Source organism: Ranitomeya imitator, chromosome 5, assembly GCF_032444005.1.
Source record: "Ranitomeya imitator isolate aRanImi1 chromosome 5, aRanImi1.pri, whole genome shotgun sequence".
In the NCBI taxonomy this organism is placed as follows: domain Eukaryota; kingdom Metazoa; phylum Chordata; class Amphibia; order Anura; family Dendrobatidae; genus Ranitomeya; species Ranitomeya imitator.
In genome coordinates, this window is record NC_091286.1 from 231,561,841 (window position 1) to 231,580,294 (window position 18,454).

The window sequence follows — 18,454 nt, forward strand, 5'->3', positions numbered from 1 at the left end:
GTGACTTTCCTTTGTAATGACACGCAGCACCACCCTTGTTAGCGCTGCCCGTCTTTTGACATCATTGGTTAGCTGGCTGCGCCTGTGCATCTCCCCTGCTCGAAACAACGGCCCTCGGTGTCTTATTTTTTTGGACAGCGAGGGTGTGATTGATGGGCATGTGCAGTGCATATGTTTGCCTGTGTTCACTCATCTCCTTCCGCCTTCTTCAGACTGGGTGTCCTCATGGCCTCGGCAGGCGATAAGGGATCAGATGAGGCCGTCCAGTCTGAAGCAGGTGTAAGGACATGTGTGAGCGGCAAACATATTTACTGCACCAGGGCACGAATCCCAGCACCGCAGTGTGATTTTTTAAAAACACACTGTGGGTCTGGGATTCATGTCCATCGATAACCGCAACGGCCAACATGAAATGAGGTCATAAGACAGGAAGCGCTCACAGCGCATGGCCAAAGGATCACAAGAGCGCAGACTCCTGTACAGCAACTAACAACGCTCAGGAAGCTGCGCCCATGCAAAAAGGTGTTGTTTTCGACACCTGTGCTGCTTTTCTTTAAAAAGACAAGTCACGCCTCCACTACTGTTAAACAGTATAATGGGCTAAATAGTCTACGTGTTGCATTCAGCTTGTGCAAGTAGACAAATTAATAGAGCAACCTTTTACTTGTGCAGCATTAATGCTGCAGAAGGAGTGGCTCTTGTTCTTTGTAACACCTGAGGGGGGGTTAAAGGTAACCTTTGAAATTGGTTCAACTAGGCTTCGGCCTACACTCTGCTCCTCTCCTCCTCCTGCTGACCCTGGGCTCTAACAACGCTAGTTTTTGCCCGGAAATGCTAGCTGCACAGAGAAAAACACCAGCCAATGTGTTAGTGGGGTTCAGCAACGCCAGCTGTTCCCCGCTGTGTAGCCGGCATCGTGTCCAGCACAAGCCACGCTGGCACAACCGACCAAAAGCTGCCACCAGTGCAGGCTTCGGCCTACACTTTGCTCCTCTCCTCCTCCTCCTGCTGACCCTGGGCTCAAACACCGCTAGTTTTTGCCCGGAAATGCTAGCTGCACAGAGAAAAACACCAGCCAATGTGTTAGTGGGGTTCAGCACCGCCAGCTGTTCCCCTGCTGTGCAGCTTGCAACGTGACCTGCAAACGCCACGCAGGCACATGAACTGAAATTGAAGGGAGCCTGGCCCCCACCCCCAGGTGTTTCTATGTATAACAGCCACCTTGTACAGCAGTACTGCTGCATTTGTACAAGGTGGCTGATGTTTTCTCCTTGCCCACGTGGAACTCAACACGTACAAAATGTGTCTCTTTGAGACCATTCCACTGTCCCTGAGGTGTGACTTTCCTTTCTAATGATACGCAGCACCCCCCTTGGTAGCGCTTCCCGTGTTCTGACATCATTGGTTGGCTACTTGCGCCTGTTCGTCCGCCCTGCCTGAATAAAATGCTCCTCGTTGTCTTAATTATTTTGACTGCGAGGGTGTGATTGATGGGCACGAGCAGTGCATATCTTCGCCTGTCTTAACTCATCTCCTTCAGCCTTCTTCAGACTGTGCAGCCTCATGGCCGCGGCATGCGAGAAGGGATCAGCAGAGGCCGCCCAGTCTGAAGCAGGTGTAAGGACGTGTGTGAGCGGCCAAAATATTTACTGCTCAAGGCCACGAATCCCAGCACCGCAGTGTGGCTTTATGAAAAGACACTGTGGGTCTGGGATTTATGGCCATCGTTAACCGCACCGGCCAACATGAAATGATGTCATAAGATGGGCAGCGCTAACAGGGCATTGCCAAGGGATAACACAAGAGCGCAGACTCCTGTACAGCAAATAACAACGCTCAGGAAGCTGCTCCAAGCACCAAGGCGTTATTTTGGACACCTGTGCTGCGTCTCATCAAAAAACCAAGTCACGCATCCACTACAGTTTGACTGTAGAATGGGGTAAATTGTGTATGTCTTTCATTCAGCGTGTGCAAGTAGACAAATTAATAGAGCAACCTTTCACTTGTGCAGCATTAATACTGCACAAGGTGTGTCTCTTGTACTTTGTAACACCTGAGGGGGGGGTTAAAGGTTTCCTTTGAAATTGGTTCAACTAAGCTTCGGCCTACACTCTGCTCCTCTCCTCCTCCTCCTGCTTCAACACGGGCTCTAACATCGCTAGTTTTTGCCCGCAAGTGCTAGCTGCACAGAGAAAAACACACGCCATTGTGTTAGTGGGGTTCAGCAACGCCAGCTGTTCCCCCAGTGTGTAGCCGGCAAAGTGTCCTGCAAACGCAACGCAGACACAAAGCTGCCTCCAGTGCAGGCTTCGGCCTACACTCATCTCCCCCTGCTTACCCTTTGCTCCAACACCGCTAGTTGGGGCTCTAGGAAGACAATCTTTAATAGGCAAGGCAACGCATCCGGGTTCCAGCACCGCCAGCTGGTTCTCGGCAGTGTTCTTGTCACAGGTACTCCCTCGTGCCAAGCCTGGTTTCAGCACCGTCAGCTGTTTCCGGGTTGTGTCAAGCTCACTGAGACACCTATGCTTGCCTCGTCGTGGTGCGGTCGGGTTAGCCAACTCCAGGGTGCCTCCAGTTTAGGAGCTTCCTATGTGGGCTGCGTGAACTGGTAGTCAAGGCTGGTTCTGTAGTGCCAGTAGGCCCAGCTCCCCCTGTAGGACTGTTGGGGTTCGGTAACTGCGGCTGCCTCGCGGCCTAGCTGTTCTCTCCTCTCCTGTGGGCCTTGGGGTCCACCACCTGGTTCCAGCACCGTCAGCTGGTTCCGGGCCGAGCCTTTGGCTTAGGTGCCTCCTCCTGGGTATCCGAGTTCCGCCAACGCCAGGCGGTCCTTGGTAGTGCTTTTAAGCGCGGGCACCTACAGCTTGGTAACCGGGTTCCAGCACCGTCAGCTGGTCCTCGGTCGTGCCATTGGCTCTTGCACACTGGGGCAACGCATCCGGGTTCCAGCACCGCCAGCTGGTTCTCGGCAGTGTTCTTGTCACAGGTACTCCCTCGTGCCAAGCCTGGTTTCAGCACCGTCAGCTGTTTCCGGGTTGTGTCAAGCTCACTGAGACACCTATGCTTGCCTCGTCGTGGTGCGGTCGGGTTAGCCAACTCCAGGGTGCCTCCAGTTTAGGAGCTTCCTATGTGGGCTGCGTGAACTGGTAGTCAAGGCTGGTTCTGTAGTGCCAGTAGGCCCAGCTCCCCCTGTAGGACTGTTGGGGTTCGGTAACTGCGGCTGCCTCGCGGCCTAGCTGTTCTCTCCTCTCCTGTGGGCCTTGGGGTCCACCACCTGGTTCCAGCACCGTCAGCTGGTTCCGGGCCGAGCCTTTGGCTTAGGTGCCTCCTCCTGGGTATCCGAGTTCCGCCAACGCCAGGCGGTCCTTGGTAGTGCTTTTAAGCGCGGGCACCTACAGCTTGGTAACCGGGTTCCAGCACCGTCAGCTGGTCCTCGGTCGTGCCATTGGCTCTTGCACACTGGGGCAACGCATCCGGGTTCCAGCACCGCCAGCTGGTTCTCGGCAGTGTTCTTGTCACAGGTACTCCCTCGTGCCAAGCCTGGTTTCAGCACCGTCAGCTGTTTCCGGGTTGTGTCAAGCTCACTGAGACACCTATGCTTGCCTCGTCGTGGTGCGGTCGGGTTAGCCAACTCCAGGGTGCCTCCAGTTTAGGAGCTTCCTATGTGGGCTGCGTGAACTGGTAGTCAAGGCTGGTTCTGTAGTGCCAGTAGGCCCAGCTCCCCCTGTAGGACTGTTGGGGTTCGGTAACTGCGGCTGCCTCGCGGCCTAGCTGTTCTCTCCTCTCCTGTGGGCCTTGGGGTCCACCACCTGGTTCCAGCACCGTCAGCTGGTTCCGGGCCGAGCCTTTGGCTTAGGTGCCTCCTCCTGGGTATCCGAGTTCCGCCAACGCCAGGCGGTCCTTGGTAGTGCTTTTAAGCGCGGGCACCTACAGCTTGGTAACCGGGTTCCAGCACCGTCAGCTGGTCCTCGGTCGTGCCATTGGCTCTTGCACACTGGGGCAACGCATCCGGGTTCCAGCACCGCCAGCTGGTTCTCGGCAGTGTTCTTGTCACAGGTACTCCCTCGTGCCAAGCCTGGTTTCAGCACCGTCAGCTGTTTCCGGGTTGTGTCAAGCTCACTGAGACACCTATGCTTGCCTCGTCGTGGTGCGGTCGGGTTAGCCAACTCCAGGGTGCCTCCAGTTTAGGAGCTTCCTATGTGGGCTGCGTGAACTGGTAGTCAAGGCTGGTTCTGTAGTGCCAGTAGGCCCAGCTCCCCCTGTAGGACTGTTGGGGTTCGGTAACTGCGGCTGCCTCGCGGCCTAGCTGTTCTCTCCTCTCCTGTGGGCCTTCGGGTCCACCACCTGGTTCCAGCACCGTCAGCTGGTTCCGGGCCGAGCCTTTGGCTTAGGTGCCTCCTCCTGGGTATCCGAGTTCCGCCAACGCCAGGCGGTCCTTGGTAGTGCTTTTAAGCGCGGGCACCTACAGCTTGGTAACCGGGTTCCAGCACCGTCAGCTGGTCCTCGGTCGTGCCATTGGCTCTTGCACACTGGGGCAACGCATCCGGGTTCCAGCACCGCCAGCTGGTTCTCGGCAGTGTTCTTGTCACAGGTACTCCCTCGTGCCAAGCCTGGTTTCAGCACCGTCAGCTGTTTCCGGGTTGTGTCAAGCTCACTGAGACACCTATGCTTGCCTCGTCGTGGTGCGGTCGGGTTAGCCAACTCCAGGGTGCCTCCAGTTTAGGAGCTTCCTATGTGGGCTGCGTGAACTGGTAGTCAAGGCTGGTTCTGTAGTGCCAGTAGGCCCAGCTCCCCCTGTAGGACTGTTGGGGTTCGGTAACTGCGGCTGCCTCGCGGCCTAGCTGTTCTCTCCTCTCCTGTGGGCCTTGGGGTCCACCACCTGGTTCCAGCACCGTCAGCTGGTTCCGGGCCGAGCCTTTGGCTTAGGTGCCTCCTCCTGGGTATCCGAGTTCCGCCAACGCCAGGCGGTCCTTGGTAGTGCTTTTAAGCGCGGGCACCTACAGCTTGGTAACCGGGTTCCAGCACCGTCAGCTGGTCCTCGGTCGTGCCATTGGCTCTTGCACACTGGGGCAACGCATCCGGGTTCCAGCACCGCCAGCTGGTTCTCGGCAGTGTTCTTGTCACAGGTACTCCCTCGTGCCAAGCCTGGTTTCAGCACCGTCAGCTGTTTCCGGGTTGTGTCAAGCTCACTGAGACACCTATGCTTGCCTCGTCGTGGTGCGGTCGGGTTAGCCAACTCCAGGGTGCCTCCAGTTTAGGAGCTTCCTATGTGGGCTGCGTGAACTGGTAGTCAAGGCTGGTTCTGTAGTGCCAGTAGGCCCAGCTCCCCCTGTAGGACTGTTGGGGTTCGGTAACTGCGGCTGCCTCGCGGCCTAGCTGTTCTCTCCTCTCCTGTGGGCCTTCGGGTCCACCACCTGGTTCCAGCACCGTCAGCTGGTTCTCGGCAGTGTCTTTTGCTCTTGTACCTTCTGCTCCCCATCCTGGTTCCAGTACCGTCAGCTGGTTCCGGGCAGAGCCTTTGGCTTAGGTGCCTCCTTCTGGGTATCCAAGTTCCACCAACGTCAGGTGGTCCTTGGTAGTGCTTTCAGGCACGGGTACCTCCTGCTTAGTAACCGGGTTCCAGTAACGTCAGCTGGTCCTCGGTAGTTCCATTGGCTCTTGGACCTTCGGCTACCCATCCGGGTTCCAGTACCGTCAGCTGGTTCTCGGCAGTGTCTTTTGCTCTTGTACCTTCTGCTCCCCATCCTGGTTCCAGTAACGTCAGCTGGTTCCGGGCAGAGCCTTTGGCTTAGGTGCCTCCTTCTGGGTATCCGAGTTCCGTCAACGTCAGGCGGTCCTTGGTAGTGCTTTTTAGCACGGGTACCTCCTGCTTAGTAACCGGGTTCCAGTAACGTCAGCTGGTCCTCGGTAGTTCCATAGGCTCTTGAACCTTCGGGTAGCCATCCGAGTTCCAGTTCCATCAGCTGGTTCTTGGCATTTTCTCAGCCTTCTTGTACCTTCTGCTACATTTCCAAGTTGAAGACCCTAACGTCGACGACCCGGAAGACCACCACGATGACGACGACACGGAAGACCACCCCGATGACGACGACGACGACGGCGGAGATGACGACACTGGAGACGACGACCCTGGAGACGACAACATGGAAGACCGAGAAGCAGAAGAACAAGAGGCTGCAGAACAAAGAGCAGAAGAACATTAAGCATAAGACTTAATATCAGAGCAAAAGATATTATCTAAATTATATGCAGAAGAAGACTAAGCAGTGTATGGGGGTGAGTCCGTTCCTCCTCGTGGTGCCCCTGGATAAAGCCTGATGCTGCAGGCCAAACTGAACGCGGACAAATGTAACTTTTGTGACTGGCAGAACGGAAGGTGTAATCTTCAAACTTTTATAGATAACAACTACGGGAATGCCTGTCACAAATGAGAATATGATGAAGAAGTAGAATAGGAAGAATAATAACAGTGGAATAAAAAGAATATGTAGAATAAGAAGAATAATAATAGTTGAATAAAATGAATATGAAGAATGTAATAAAAAAAAAAAAATAGGTAGAAGATGAAGAAGAAGATGAATAAGGTGAAGAAGTTGATGTCAAAGATGCTGATGATGATGAAGATGAAAGTGTGGGAAAAGAAAAAAAAAAAGAAAAAAAAGAAGGGGAAGGGCGTGGAATAGTGAAACATCAATATCTGACAAAATAAAAAAAAAATTTACATAGTCAATATCTTTGTCACTCCGAACGTCTTAAAAAAAAACAAAAAACATGCTATTCTATTTGATTGGGATAAACCTCTATGACTTTAATGTCTCCGCCACCTCCCCAAATACATCCGGCATTATTCTTAGTTGTTTTCCTTCATGTAGAATGAACCTACAAGGAAAGAAAGGGTTTATTTTAATTCCGATATTTTGGTCCCATTGACTTGCATTGGGATCGGGTATCGGTATCGGCGATATCCGATATTTTTTGAATATCGGCCGATCCAAACCGATACCGATACTTTCCGATATCGGAAGGTATCGCTCAACACTAGTTATCAGACCTGAACACCTCTATGTTGAAGGAACACAACACACTCCAAAATTTAGAAGAAGACCACATGTACATGTCTAGCCAGGTATACTTTTTTTTTTTTTTTCAAGAGATCTTGAAGTGGAAACTCTTTAAAAAATTATTCTCAAAAACTTTGAATGTGGCCTAAAAACTCAGCAAAAACACTCGGTGTAAAAGCACCCTTATTAAAATTTCCTGTTTTGGGTTTGAGATATATATAGACCTATAAACAAACGTTTGGCCAACAGCCATCCGTTTATGGACAGCTTAACTGTATTATGCATATGACCTTGACAGCAGTCATCTCACCATCAAAGGCAGGATATTAAAAAGGCAAATAGCACAGGATCACACCATCGATGGTACGTGAGGCCAAAGAGTATACCCAGTGCATTAGCTGAAACAAGACTTCCTTGCCTATGCTGCTTATTAAAAATAGGGGGGACCTCACGTCATTATTTTATTTTATTTTTTTGGATCAACCCTTGTTAATGCTGTAAACTGATATTAATAGCCTGGGAAGCTCCATGTTTATTACGCCATCTCCAGACTATAAACATCTGCCCCCAGGCTGTATGTTTGGGGTTGTTGTCCTGCTGCCAAATTTGGAGCCAGTCAGATGCCTCCCTGATAGTACTGCTTGACAGATAAGTATCTGCCTGTATTTCTTAGCAATGAATGTTGAGAACTCAACTATACTCAAAACCATACGAACTGGGGTGCAAAAAAATGTCAGCAATCGTTCTGGGCTGGTAAAACAGAAGATAGTGTGTTTGCTGATGGACTGCAGCGCGGTACAATAATTAGTGTCTGCAAGCCAGAGGTGTATCTAGGGTTTCTGGCACCCGGGGTAAGAATTCATTTTGGCGCCCCCCAGGACATATGTGATTTGCACACTTAGGGTACCGTCACACAGTGCAATTTTGATCGCTACGACGGCACGATTCGTGACGTTCGAGCGATATAGTTACGAGATCGCAGTGTCTGACACGCTCCTGCGATCAGGGACCCCGCTGAGAATCGTACGTCGTAGCAGATCGTTTGAAACTTTCTTTCGTCGTCTAGTGTCCCGCTGTGGCGGCATGATTGCATGGTGTAACATATATCGTATACGATGTGCGCATAGTAACCAACGGCTTCTACATCGCACATACGTCATGAAATTATCGCTCCAGCGTCGTACATTGCAAAGTGTGACAGCAGTCTACGACGCTGGAGCGATATTGTTACGACGCTGGAGCGTCACGGATCGTACCGTCGTAGCGATGAAAATTGCACTGTGTGACGGTACCCTTAGTCATGTATCCACGAGCTCCTCTCCCTAATGCTCTCAATGATCAGTGAAAAACAGAGAAGCAGAAGAGAAGCTCGTTGTCACAGGACCATAAGTATGAAAATCGCATATGAGTGATGTGTCCATGTGACGATTACTGGAACCTGCAGAGCTGAATCCTGACATCGCAGCTTCTGAATTCTCACAACTAATGCTCTGCACACTTTTCTCCCTGGCTGGTGGACAGTCATGTCAGCACAAGCATGTGATTTGTATACTTCTGACCACATTCCGATTTAGTTTTCATCGCCGCAGCTGAATGATTTACATCTGTTAGCCAGCTTGATTACATGTGGGGATTCCCTAGCAACCAGGCAACCCCCACATGTACTTATGCTGGCTAACAGATGTAAATAATTCAGCTGCGGTGATGAAAACTAAATCTCCGAGCACTAAAAAATACTCGGAGGACCCCCGAGCGTGCTCGAGAAATCTCAAGTAACGAGTATATTCGCTCATCACTAATAGGCACTAATCTCCAATCTGTGCCCATGTACCAGGCTGATATTACATCTGTCCGCTCACAACTGCACAGCGGCTGGTGTGGTGGAGCAGACAGTAAAATTGTGCAATGTTGCTTTCTGGAGACGGTGCACCACGTGGCAGTATATGTTATTGTGGCGTGTCGTAAAAGAATAAAAATAAATAAATGCCATAAAACTGAAGTCACATATTAGGAGACAATTCAGACTGTCACGGTCCGGAGTGACTGGCCATCATTAATCTACACACCTTGCAGGGCTGAGAAAGAAGATTAGTGACTAATTCTGTGCAGAAGTACCTGTGGCACTGGGCACCCCCAAAGGCCGGCACTGTCAGCAGCAGCACAGCGGGGGCACCGCCGATCTGCATGCAATAATCCGGGGCCGTGGAGCGGACTGTCCCTGTCAGCCGCCAATCACACTACAGCAGGACGCTCCCTTACCACATCAGGGCCTCTTTTCCGGGCAGTGTGCGGGGGCCGCGGGGCTCTGCACGCCGGGCTCTGCACGCCGGGCTCCTCCGTCTTGCTCACCATGTCCTCTGTGCTGGGGCTGGAGGTGGACCGCGCTGCTGGAAGGACAGAGCCGGCGCTGAGCACACACACACGTGGTGCAGCTGTAACCTCTGCCACCCGACCTCCAAATCACTCCTGGACGGCAGCTGCTAAGGGACAAAACGCTAGCTGTCTGCTGACTCACTGAACGCCTTAAAGGGACAAGGATGTATATATTTTTTATCCAGCATAGCTACAGAACTATGTAAGGCCGGTTTCACACATCAGTGGCTCCGGTACGTGAGGTGACAGTTTCCTCATGTACCGGAGACACTGACTCACGTAGACACATTAAAATCAATGTGTCTCTGCACATGTCAGCGTGTTTTCACGCACCGTGTGTCCGTTTGAAAAACACGGAGACCTGTCAGTGTTTGTGGGAGCGCACGTATCACATGGACCCATTAAAGTCAATGGGTCCGTGTAAACACGTACCGCACACGGATGCTGTCCACGTACCATCCGTGTGCTGACTGGGTACCACACGCACCGTGCAGGAGACAGCGCTAGAGTTAAGCGCTGTCCCCTGCTTTGGGTGCTGAATCCAGAATTCATTCCTTCTTCCCAGCAGCGTTCGCTGGAGAGAAGGAATGAAAAATCATGTTTTTTTTTTTTTGTGTGTGTGTGTGTTTAAAATAAAGTTCCCGGTGAGCTCCCGCCTCCCTCCCCCTGTGCGCCCGCCCGCTGGCATTAAAATACCCAGCTCCCTCGATGCTTCCTTTCAGCGTCGCAGCTTGTCCTGTATGATCGGTTATGTGGTGCCGCACATTACAGTGATGAATATGCGGCTCCACCAGCCATAGGGGTGGAGCCGCATATTCATCACTGTAATAAGCGGCACCACGTGACTGCTCATACAGGAAGAGCTGCGACGCTGAGAGGAAGTATCGAGGGAGCTGGGTGAGTATTTTAATGCCAGCGGGCGGGCGGGCGGGCGCACAGGGGGTGGGAGGGGGGAGATTACCGGGAACTTTATTTTAACAACACAAAAAAACAATGATTTTTCATTCCTTCTCTCCAGCGAACGCTGCTGGGGAGAAGGAATGAATGGCGGCTTCAGCACCACATGCAGGGGACAGCGCTTACTGTAGCGCTGTCTCCTGCACGGTCCGTGTGAAACCCAGTCGGCACACGGCTGCCTCACGTGTGCCACACTGATGTCCCATGTGAGCACACGGACACGGATAACTCCGGTACCGATTTTTCCGGTACCGGTATTATCTGGATGTGTGAGACAGGCCTTAGTTACCGCAGATGACTGTTGCGAGCCGGCGTGCTGCAGCTTCTCTGTGCCGGCTGTCAGTTTGACAGTCGGCACAGAGAACAGCTGACTCCCAGTGCGGGGGGCTGCTGAATGCAGCCGCCTGGGGAGACACTGCGGACCGCCGCATTAGGCGGCCCGACTGCGCCCGGGGCACATGCCCTGGCTGCCCCCCCCCTCCACCCCCCCCCATACGCCACTGCTGCAAGCAGCATGGTGTAGGTTTCTTGCATGTTTGTGGGTTTTTTTTTCCTGAAATGGTCTTGGGAATTTGGTCAAGATTATTGGTGTCCTTAATGCTGAGGAATACAGGTAGATACTTATTCATCATGCAATGTCTCCAGAGAGGTTTCTGATTGTCTCCAAATTTATTTTGCAACAGGACAATGACCCCAAACACACAGCTAATGTCATTAAAGCCAATCTGTCAGTAGGTTTTTGCTACCCCATTTGAGAGCAGCATGATGTATGTGCAGTGATTTCAGGGATGTATCACTTTCTGGACTGCTTGTGATACAATCTCTGTTTTCTCTGCTGTTTCTATGCTGATTTCAGATTAGGTGGCAAAAACCTGGGGACAGATTCCTTATAATAACTATCTTCAGTGTAAACAATGAATCCTGGAAAGGGCCCCACAGAGCCCTAATTTTAACATAATTTAGCCTGTCTGGGTTTACATGAAGAGACAATGATTTGCACAAGAAGATCTGTGGTTAGTTCTCCAAGATGTTTGGAACCCCTTCAGAATCTGGGTGCAAGTGTACCTACAAGTGTTGATACTTTGATGCTGTTTTGTAGGTAAAGGGTGGTCGCACCAAATATTGATTTGATTTTGATTTTTCTTTTGTTCATACACTTTTTAGTTTGTTAATTAAACTGAGTTTAATTTAATGAGTTTTAATTAGTTAAAGTGAACAACTATTGCTTCTCTTCTTGAAGCATACTTTCTTTGCAGCATTTGTTCCACACCTGCCTATAGCTTTTGCCCAGCATTGTGTGCTTGTGTGTCTATGTATATACACATATATGCAGTAAACAAAATCCGCATCTAGTCTAATATGTTTTCGATGTATATTTTTGGTACATTACCAGAACTGCTCCTTTGTGCACTTATGCATTAGGCATAGCGGGCATCTAGGAGACCTAGTTCTTTCTTCAGTCTAGACCAGTTCACTTTTACCCTTTGTTTCTAGGTGTAATGTTTTACCATTATGGCTTCACACCAAAACCCACAACAGTGACAATTTACCACCAGTTGTTTTCACTTTCCTTTTTTTTTTTACATTTCTTCAGTAACTATTCATTGTAGTAGAAAATAATGTCTCCAGCCACACAATCTTTTCCTTTTGAGTGCTAACCACAATTTAACACCTTGCTGTGAGGAGGTGTTATGGTTAGTATAACAGAGGTGTGAGACTTCAGAAATCTGATGGAACACTAATAATCTCTTGTATTACTGGGTACAAGGCTATTATAGCTGGTGGCACTCATTCAGAAGGGTCAGTTTGCCGTACATGCAGTTTACTTTGAACATCTGCTAGTTTTTAACTATTTTTTATTATTTCATAAAACCGATCTGATAATAAACACAGGTATTGGAGGTACAGTAATCAGATACCATTTTTTTTCCCTGGACAGCAGCATTAAACTACATACCACCCTCTATATTTAGTGACTCTCATTACTCTGATCATATTTCAATAAAGAATAGTGAACCATGTCAGGAGCCTCTTGGTGTTTGTTCCATGCTGTGTGAACACTGCACTGTAAATTTGTATACAGTCGTATTGTTTAGCAGTACATTGTGTCCAGGCATGCACTCCACTGACTCATTGACGCGTCTTGTATGACCTGCAAAAAATTGAGGAAAGTGACAACTGCGCAGCACATATTTTATTCTAAAAGCAGGCAACATTATTCAACGAGCTGCAAGTGGCAAGCTTTATCATGAAATAGTGTATTCATGTTTATTAAAATTGAACTTTCAGGTCAAAATCTACAGGGATCCTAAAGAAGCACACCCATCAAAAGTTTGTATCCACTTTGCGTGGGGGGCGCTAAATTTTTAACTTGGCCAACGACAGTGGCACTCCCTAATAGTGGATGTGGGAGAACCTCAGCAGATGACCGCACTGTTACTCATATTAATGCAATGTGGTGACCATATAGTGCTAGATACCATTGCTGCAGAACATGTAAGAGATTATAGTACAGTTATTGATGGTGATTTACAGATGACGTTCCTTCTGTGGTCATTCACTTTTCCCTTCTTTTCCTACTGGCCCAGACCACCATAACATCTTCTTCCTGCAGACTAATCTGCAGAGATTACAACAGACACATCTGACTTCTCACATTTCCAGCCCCATCACAAAATCTATCCCCAACCTACGCAAACTCCTTACCCTGCTGATACGGCAGCAGCAGTCAGTATTGGGGTATGTGTCCCTATTATTGCACCTGCTGTGTGGTACTGGGTGCCCTCTAGCTGATAAAACAAACCTCTAGAATATAGTAATGTCCTGTGCAAGTGCCCTAGAAAACAGTGCCCACTTTTTGCCCTCTAGAACAGGGGTGGGCAATTAATTTTCCCGAGGGGCCACATGAGAGACCGTGACTGTTGTTGAGGGCTGAACCAATAGGCTGAAATGAATTAAGCTCAATATTAATATCAACATCTAATTATTAATATAATAATTAATATTATCACTCAATATTGAGCAGAATTAAGTATGCCGACATTGCCCTATATACCATTTGAATCTGAATACAGCCTCTTTTATATATCGTATGAGGCCCACACAGCCTCCTCATGTCCAGCATATGAGACCCACACAGCCTCCTCATGTCCAGCATATGAGACCCACACAGCCTCCTCATGTCCAGCATATGAGACCCACACAGCCTCCTCATGTCCAGCATATGAGGCCCACACAGCCTCCTCATGTCCAGCATATGAGACCCACACAGCCTCCTCATCTCATGTCCAGCATATGAGCCCCACACAGCCTTCACATGTCCAGCACATGGGGCCCACACGGCCTCCTCATGTCCAGCATATGAGGCCCACACAGCCTCCTCATCTCATGTCCAGCCTATGAGCCCCACACAGCCTCCCCATGTCCAGCTTATGAGCCCCACACAGCCTCCTCAGGTCCAGCATATGAGGCCCACACAGCCTCCCTGTGTCCAGTACATGAGCCCCACACAGCCTCCTCAGGTCCAGCATATGAGGCCCACACAGCCTCCTCATGTCCAGCATATGAGGCCCACACAGCCTCCTCATGTCCAGCATATGAGGCCCACACAGCCTCCCCATGTCCAGTACATGAGGTCCACACAGCCTCCCCGTGTCCAGTACATGAGCCCCACACAGCCTCCCCATGTCCAGTACATGAGCCCCACACAGCCTCCCCATGTCCAGTACATGAGCTCCACACAGCCTCCCCATGTCCAGTACATGAGCCCCACACAGCCTCCCCATGTCCAGTACATGAGCTCCACACAGCCTCCCCATGTCCAGTACATGAGCTCCACACAGCCTCCTCGTGTCCAGCATATGAGCGCCACACAGCCTCCCCATGTCCAGTACATGAGGTCCACACAGCCTCCCTGTGTCCAGTACATGAGCCCCACACAGCCTCCTCGTGTCCAGCATATGAGCCCCACACAGCCTCCCCATGTCCAGTACATGAGCTCCACACAGCCTCCTCGTGTCCAGCATATGAGCCCCACACAGCCTCCCCGTGTCTAGTACATGAGGTCCACACAGCCTCCCCGTGTCCAGTACATGAGCCCCACACAGCCTCCCCATGTCCAGTACATGAGCCCCACACAGCCTCCCCATGTCCAGTACATGAGCTCCACACAGCCTCCCCATGTCCAGTACATGAGCTCCACACAGCCTCCCCATGTCCAGTACATGAGCTCCACACAGCCTCCTCGTGTCCAGCATATGAGCGCCACACAGCCTCCCCGTGTCCAGTACATGAGGTCCACACAGCCTCCCTGTGTCCAGTACATGAGCCCCACACAGCCTCCCTGTGTCCAGTACATGAGCCCCACACAGCTTCCTCGTGTCCAGCATATGAGCCCCACACAGCCTCCCCATGTCCAGTACATGAGCTCCACACAGCCTCCTCGTGTCCAGCATATGAGGCCCACACAGCCTGCCCATGTGCTGCATATGAGGCCCACACAGCCTCCCCATGTCCACAGTAAGACCCCCGTAGCTTTCCCATGTCCACAGTAAGACCCCCGTAGCTTTCCCATGTCCACAGTAAGACCCCCATGTCCACAGTAAGACCCCATAGTTCCCCATGTTCACAGTAAGACCCCCATAGTCTCCCGATGTCCACAATAAGACCCCCATAGCCTTCCCATGTGCAGCCAAACATCCCATATACATAAATAACTTAAAAAAAACCCACATACTCCACTCAGTTCCATTCCCCGGCCCTCTGCTCCTGCCTTGTCTCTGGTGTGCTGACTCTCCGCAGTACGCAGCTGATGCAATGAAATGATGTCATTGCATCAGCTGTTTCACCCAGTGATTGGTGGAGGAAGTGGCCCACCAATGCAATCAGCGTATATATAGACCATGGAGACAGCGAGTGGGCACGGTGCGGACCATGGGCCACTGATCAGCCCCTTGGCTGTCTCAATCGGGCCAGACTCAGACAGCCAGAGAGCGCAGGATGTGGCCCACGGGCCGCACTTTACCCACGTCTGCTATAGAAAGTAATAATGCCCCCTGTGTGTCCCATTGACAGTCACAAGAACCAGAGTGCCCCTATAACAATAAGTGCCCACTTCACATTGAATGATGTCTTGAGTCTCATGTACATCTCCCCTCTACACAGTATGATGCTCTCCTATACACAATATAATTCCTCCATGCAGTATACTGACCCCTAAGTAGCCTCCAAACTGTTCCATGGCCCTCACACTGATGGCCCCCACACTGTACAAAGGCCCCACATTACCTCTCACACTGTATGATGGCCATCTCGGTAGCCCCCGCACTGTATGATGACCCCCCTCAGTAACCCTCACTCTGTATCATGGCTCCTTTTGTAGCCCTCTGCATCATCGCCCCTTTTGTAGTCCCCACTGTATATCATTGCCCTTTATTAGCCCTGACACTGTCATGTCCCCTTAGTAGCCCCCACACTGTGTCATGGCCTCCCCTTAGTAGCCCCTACTATGTATGATGGCCTCCATTTAGTAGCCACCATTATTTATGGGGGCCCACCTCAGTAGCCCGTACTATTTATGGGGGCCTCGTTAGTAGCCCCCACTATTTTTGCAGGGCCCCCACACATTATGGCTATTACACAATTTCAAAAGAAAAAATAAACATCATATACTCACCTTTACCCAGTGAGTCCAAGAGCAGACACCAGCAGGTCTTGGGCATACGAATAAGGTGACATCACCCCGCCAGGATAACGTCCTGTACATGTCGCTGCGCAATGATTTCATGGAGTCGCTCCACTCTGAACCCTCCAATCTGTAGGACACAGTGACCTACAGCCTATAGAACAAGCAGCAGCTGTGCAGGGAGACCCCCTTCTGCCGCAGAGTTTAACTGTAGCTGCGTGCAGCACACGGGTGGGGCCTAGGGCGACCGTACCCTCTGCCTCCAGGTAGCTACGATACTGGTAGAAAGGAAAAATGAGCAATTGTAAGTACACAATGTTATATAATATGATGACTGCAATATATTAAGAGGATAAGCATTTTCATGGGAGAGCTTCTTTAACCCATTCACGACATGAATGTACTGCACATGTCGGGTCTCCCCCTTTGATGTGGGCTCTGGCGCTGAGCCCACATATTTCCTGGCACATGTCAGCTGATTTCAACAGCTAACATATGCCCCTAACAGCCACAGGTGGATTCGCAATTCATCCACCGCGATAAACATGTTAAATACCACTGTCAATCTCTGACAGCGGCATTTAACATGATCGCGCCGGAAGTAAATCATTAATCCTGCCCATCGGTGCCTCTGTCACATGATCGCGGGTCACCGATTGGTTGGCATAACAACCAAAGGTCTTCAGGAGATCACCGTGGTTGTTATAAACAGAAAGCTATGAGCGTCGCCCAGCGGTTGGCGCTCACAGAAAGTGAGCATTTCCGCCAAGTCTGCTCTGTGTAGCAGAGACGGTCTGCAGCTTCTAGTCTCCCATGGAGACTATTGGTGCTAGTAAAAAAAAAAAAGCAACATTCAAATATATTTAAAAAAAATTAAATTGGCTCCATTCAAAATGAAAAAAACAAACACATTTTGTATCCCCAAATTCAGAATCGCCCAATACGTCAATATACAAAAATAATTAATCCAATTAGTAAACGGTGTGAGGGAAAAATATCAAAACACCAGAATTTAGTTTTTTTTGGTCGCTGCAACGTTACACTAAAATGCAATAACCCGGCCCCAGATCCTGAAGATGCTGAGAGTCTTTTTTTTTTTTTTTATTTAACAAACTTTGAATTTTTTTTTCACCACTTAAATAAAAAGGAACCTAGACATCTTTGGTGTCTATGAACTCGTAATGACCTGGAGAATCATAATGGCAGTTTTCACATTTGATGAACATGGTAAAAAAAATTCCCAAAAAACAACTGTGGACCTGCACTTTTTTGCATTTGGAATTTGTTTCCCATTTTCCAGTACATTATATGGTAAAACTAATGGTGTCGTTCAAAAGTGCAACTTGCCCCGCAAAAACCAAGCCCTCACATGGCCATATTGACAGAAAAAAAATAAAAAAGTTATGGCTCTGGGAAGAAAGAGTGCAAAATACAGAAACGCAAAAACGGAAAATGGCTGGGTGAAGGAGTTAAACTGGTGCAGTCAATCACAGGCTGCAGCTGTTTGGTGGAACGGTGACAGTACTGCTTCCTTTCTCTACGTAGACCGCAGAGCAGCTTTCACTTCATCTGGGTATATGCTGGTAGGCGAGTATGACTGAGATTGTTAAATTTGACATATCCCATCCCGTGGGCAAAATTTTGCCTGGACAACTCCTTTAAGTATGTTACCATTATGGCTGTGTTACTCAGTTGTCTTCTTTAAATGTGATTGTTGACGGCATTTATGATTGGTGTACCATTTTTGTTTTTAACATGAACAATTTCTTTTCTTTCTCCAGTTGAAAAACCTTTTAACCTGCAGAAAAAATCATATAATTTTAATTCTACGCTATACTGGGACTACAACATGACTTCAGTCACTCCCTATTTTCAGGTGGAATACAAGTATTACAGGTGAGGAATATTTTATTACCTCTTGTTGTTATTGTTAAAGGGAACCTGTCAGCAGGATTGTGCACAGTAACCTACAGACAGTGTCAGGTCGACGCCATTATACTGATAAAAATGATACCTTGGCTGATGAAATCCGTCTTGTGGTTGTTGTTTAATCTTTATTTTCAGTTTTGACTTAATGATATGCCCGTGCTCCGGGAGAGCCTGGGGAAGTCTTCATGTGGTGCTATGATTAGGTATACATACTGATGGTTTATGACAGGTCATTGATCCCTCACTGACCTGCCCCCTAGTTTATATAATGGATATTTTATATATATATATATATATATATATATATATATATATATATATATATATATATACTAGATAGTGGCCCGACGCATCAGGTATTCGAGAATATGTATGTATGTATATAGCAGCCACATAGTATATAGCACAGGCCACGTAGTATATATGTGGCTGCTATATACAAACATACATA

The 18,454-nt window shown here is 49.4% G+C and overlaps 1 protein-coding gene across 1 annotated transcript in view; it reads left to right on the plus strand.

Annotated features, from left to right (window-relative positions):
• Positions 1–18,454, plus strand: part of IFNGR1 (interferon gamma receptor 1) — a 138,589-nt gene that overhangs the window by 26,505 nt on the left and 93,630 nt on the right. Inside the window, exon 2 of the mRNA XM_069725960.1 lies at positions 17,856–17,970. Within this exon, the coding sequence (XP_069582061.1) occupies positions 17,856–17,970 (115 nt within the window). The remainder of the gene's footprint in view (positions 1–17,855; positions 17,971–18,454) is intronic.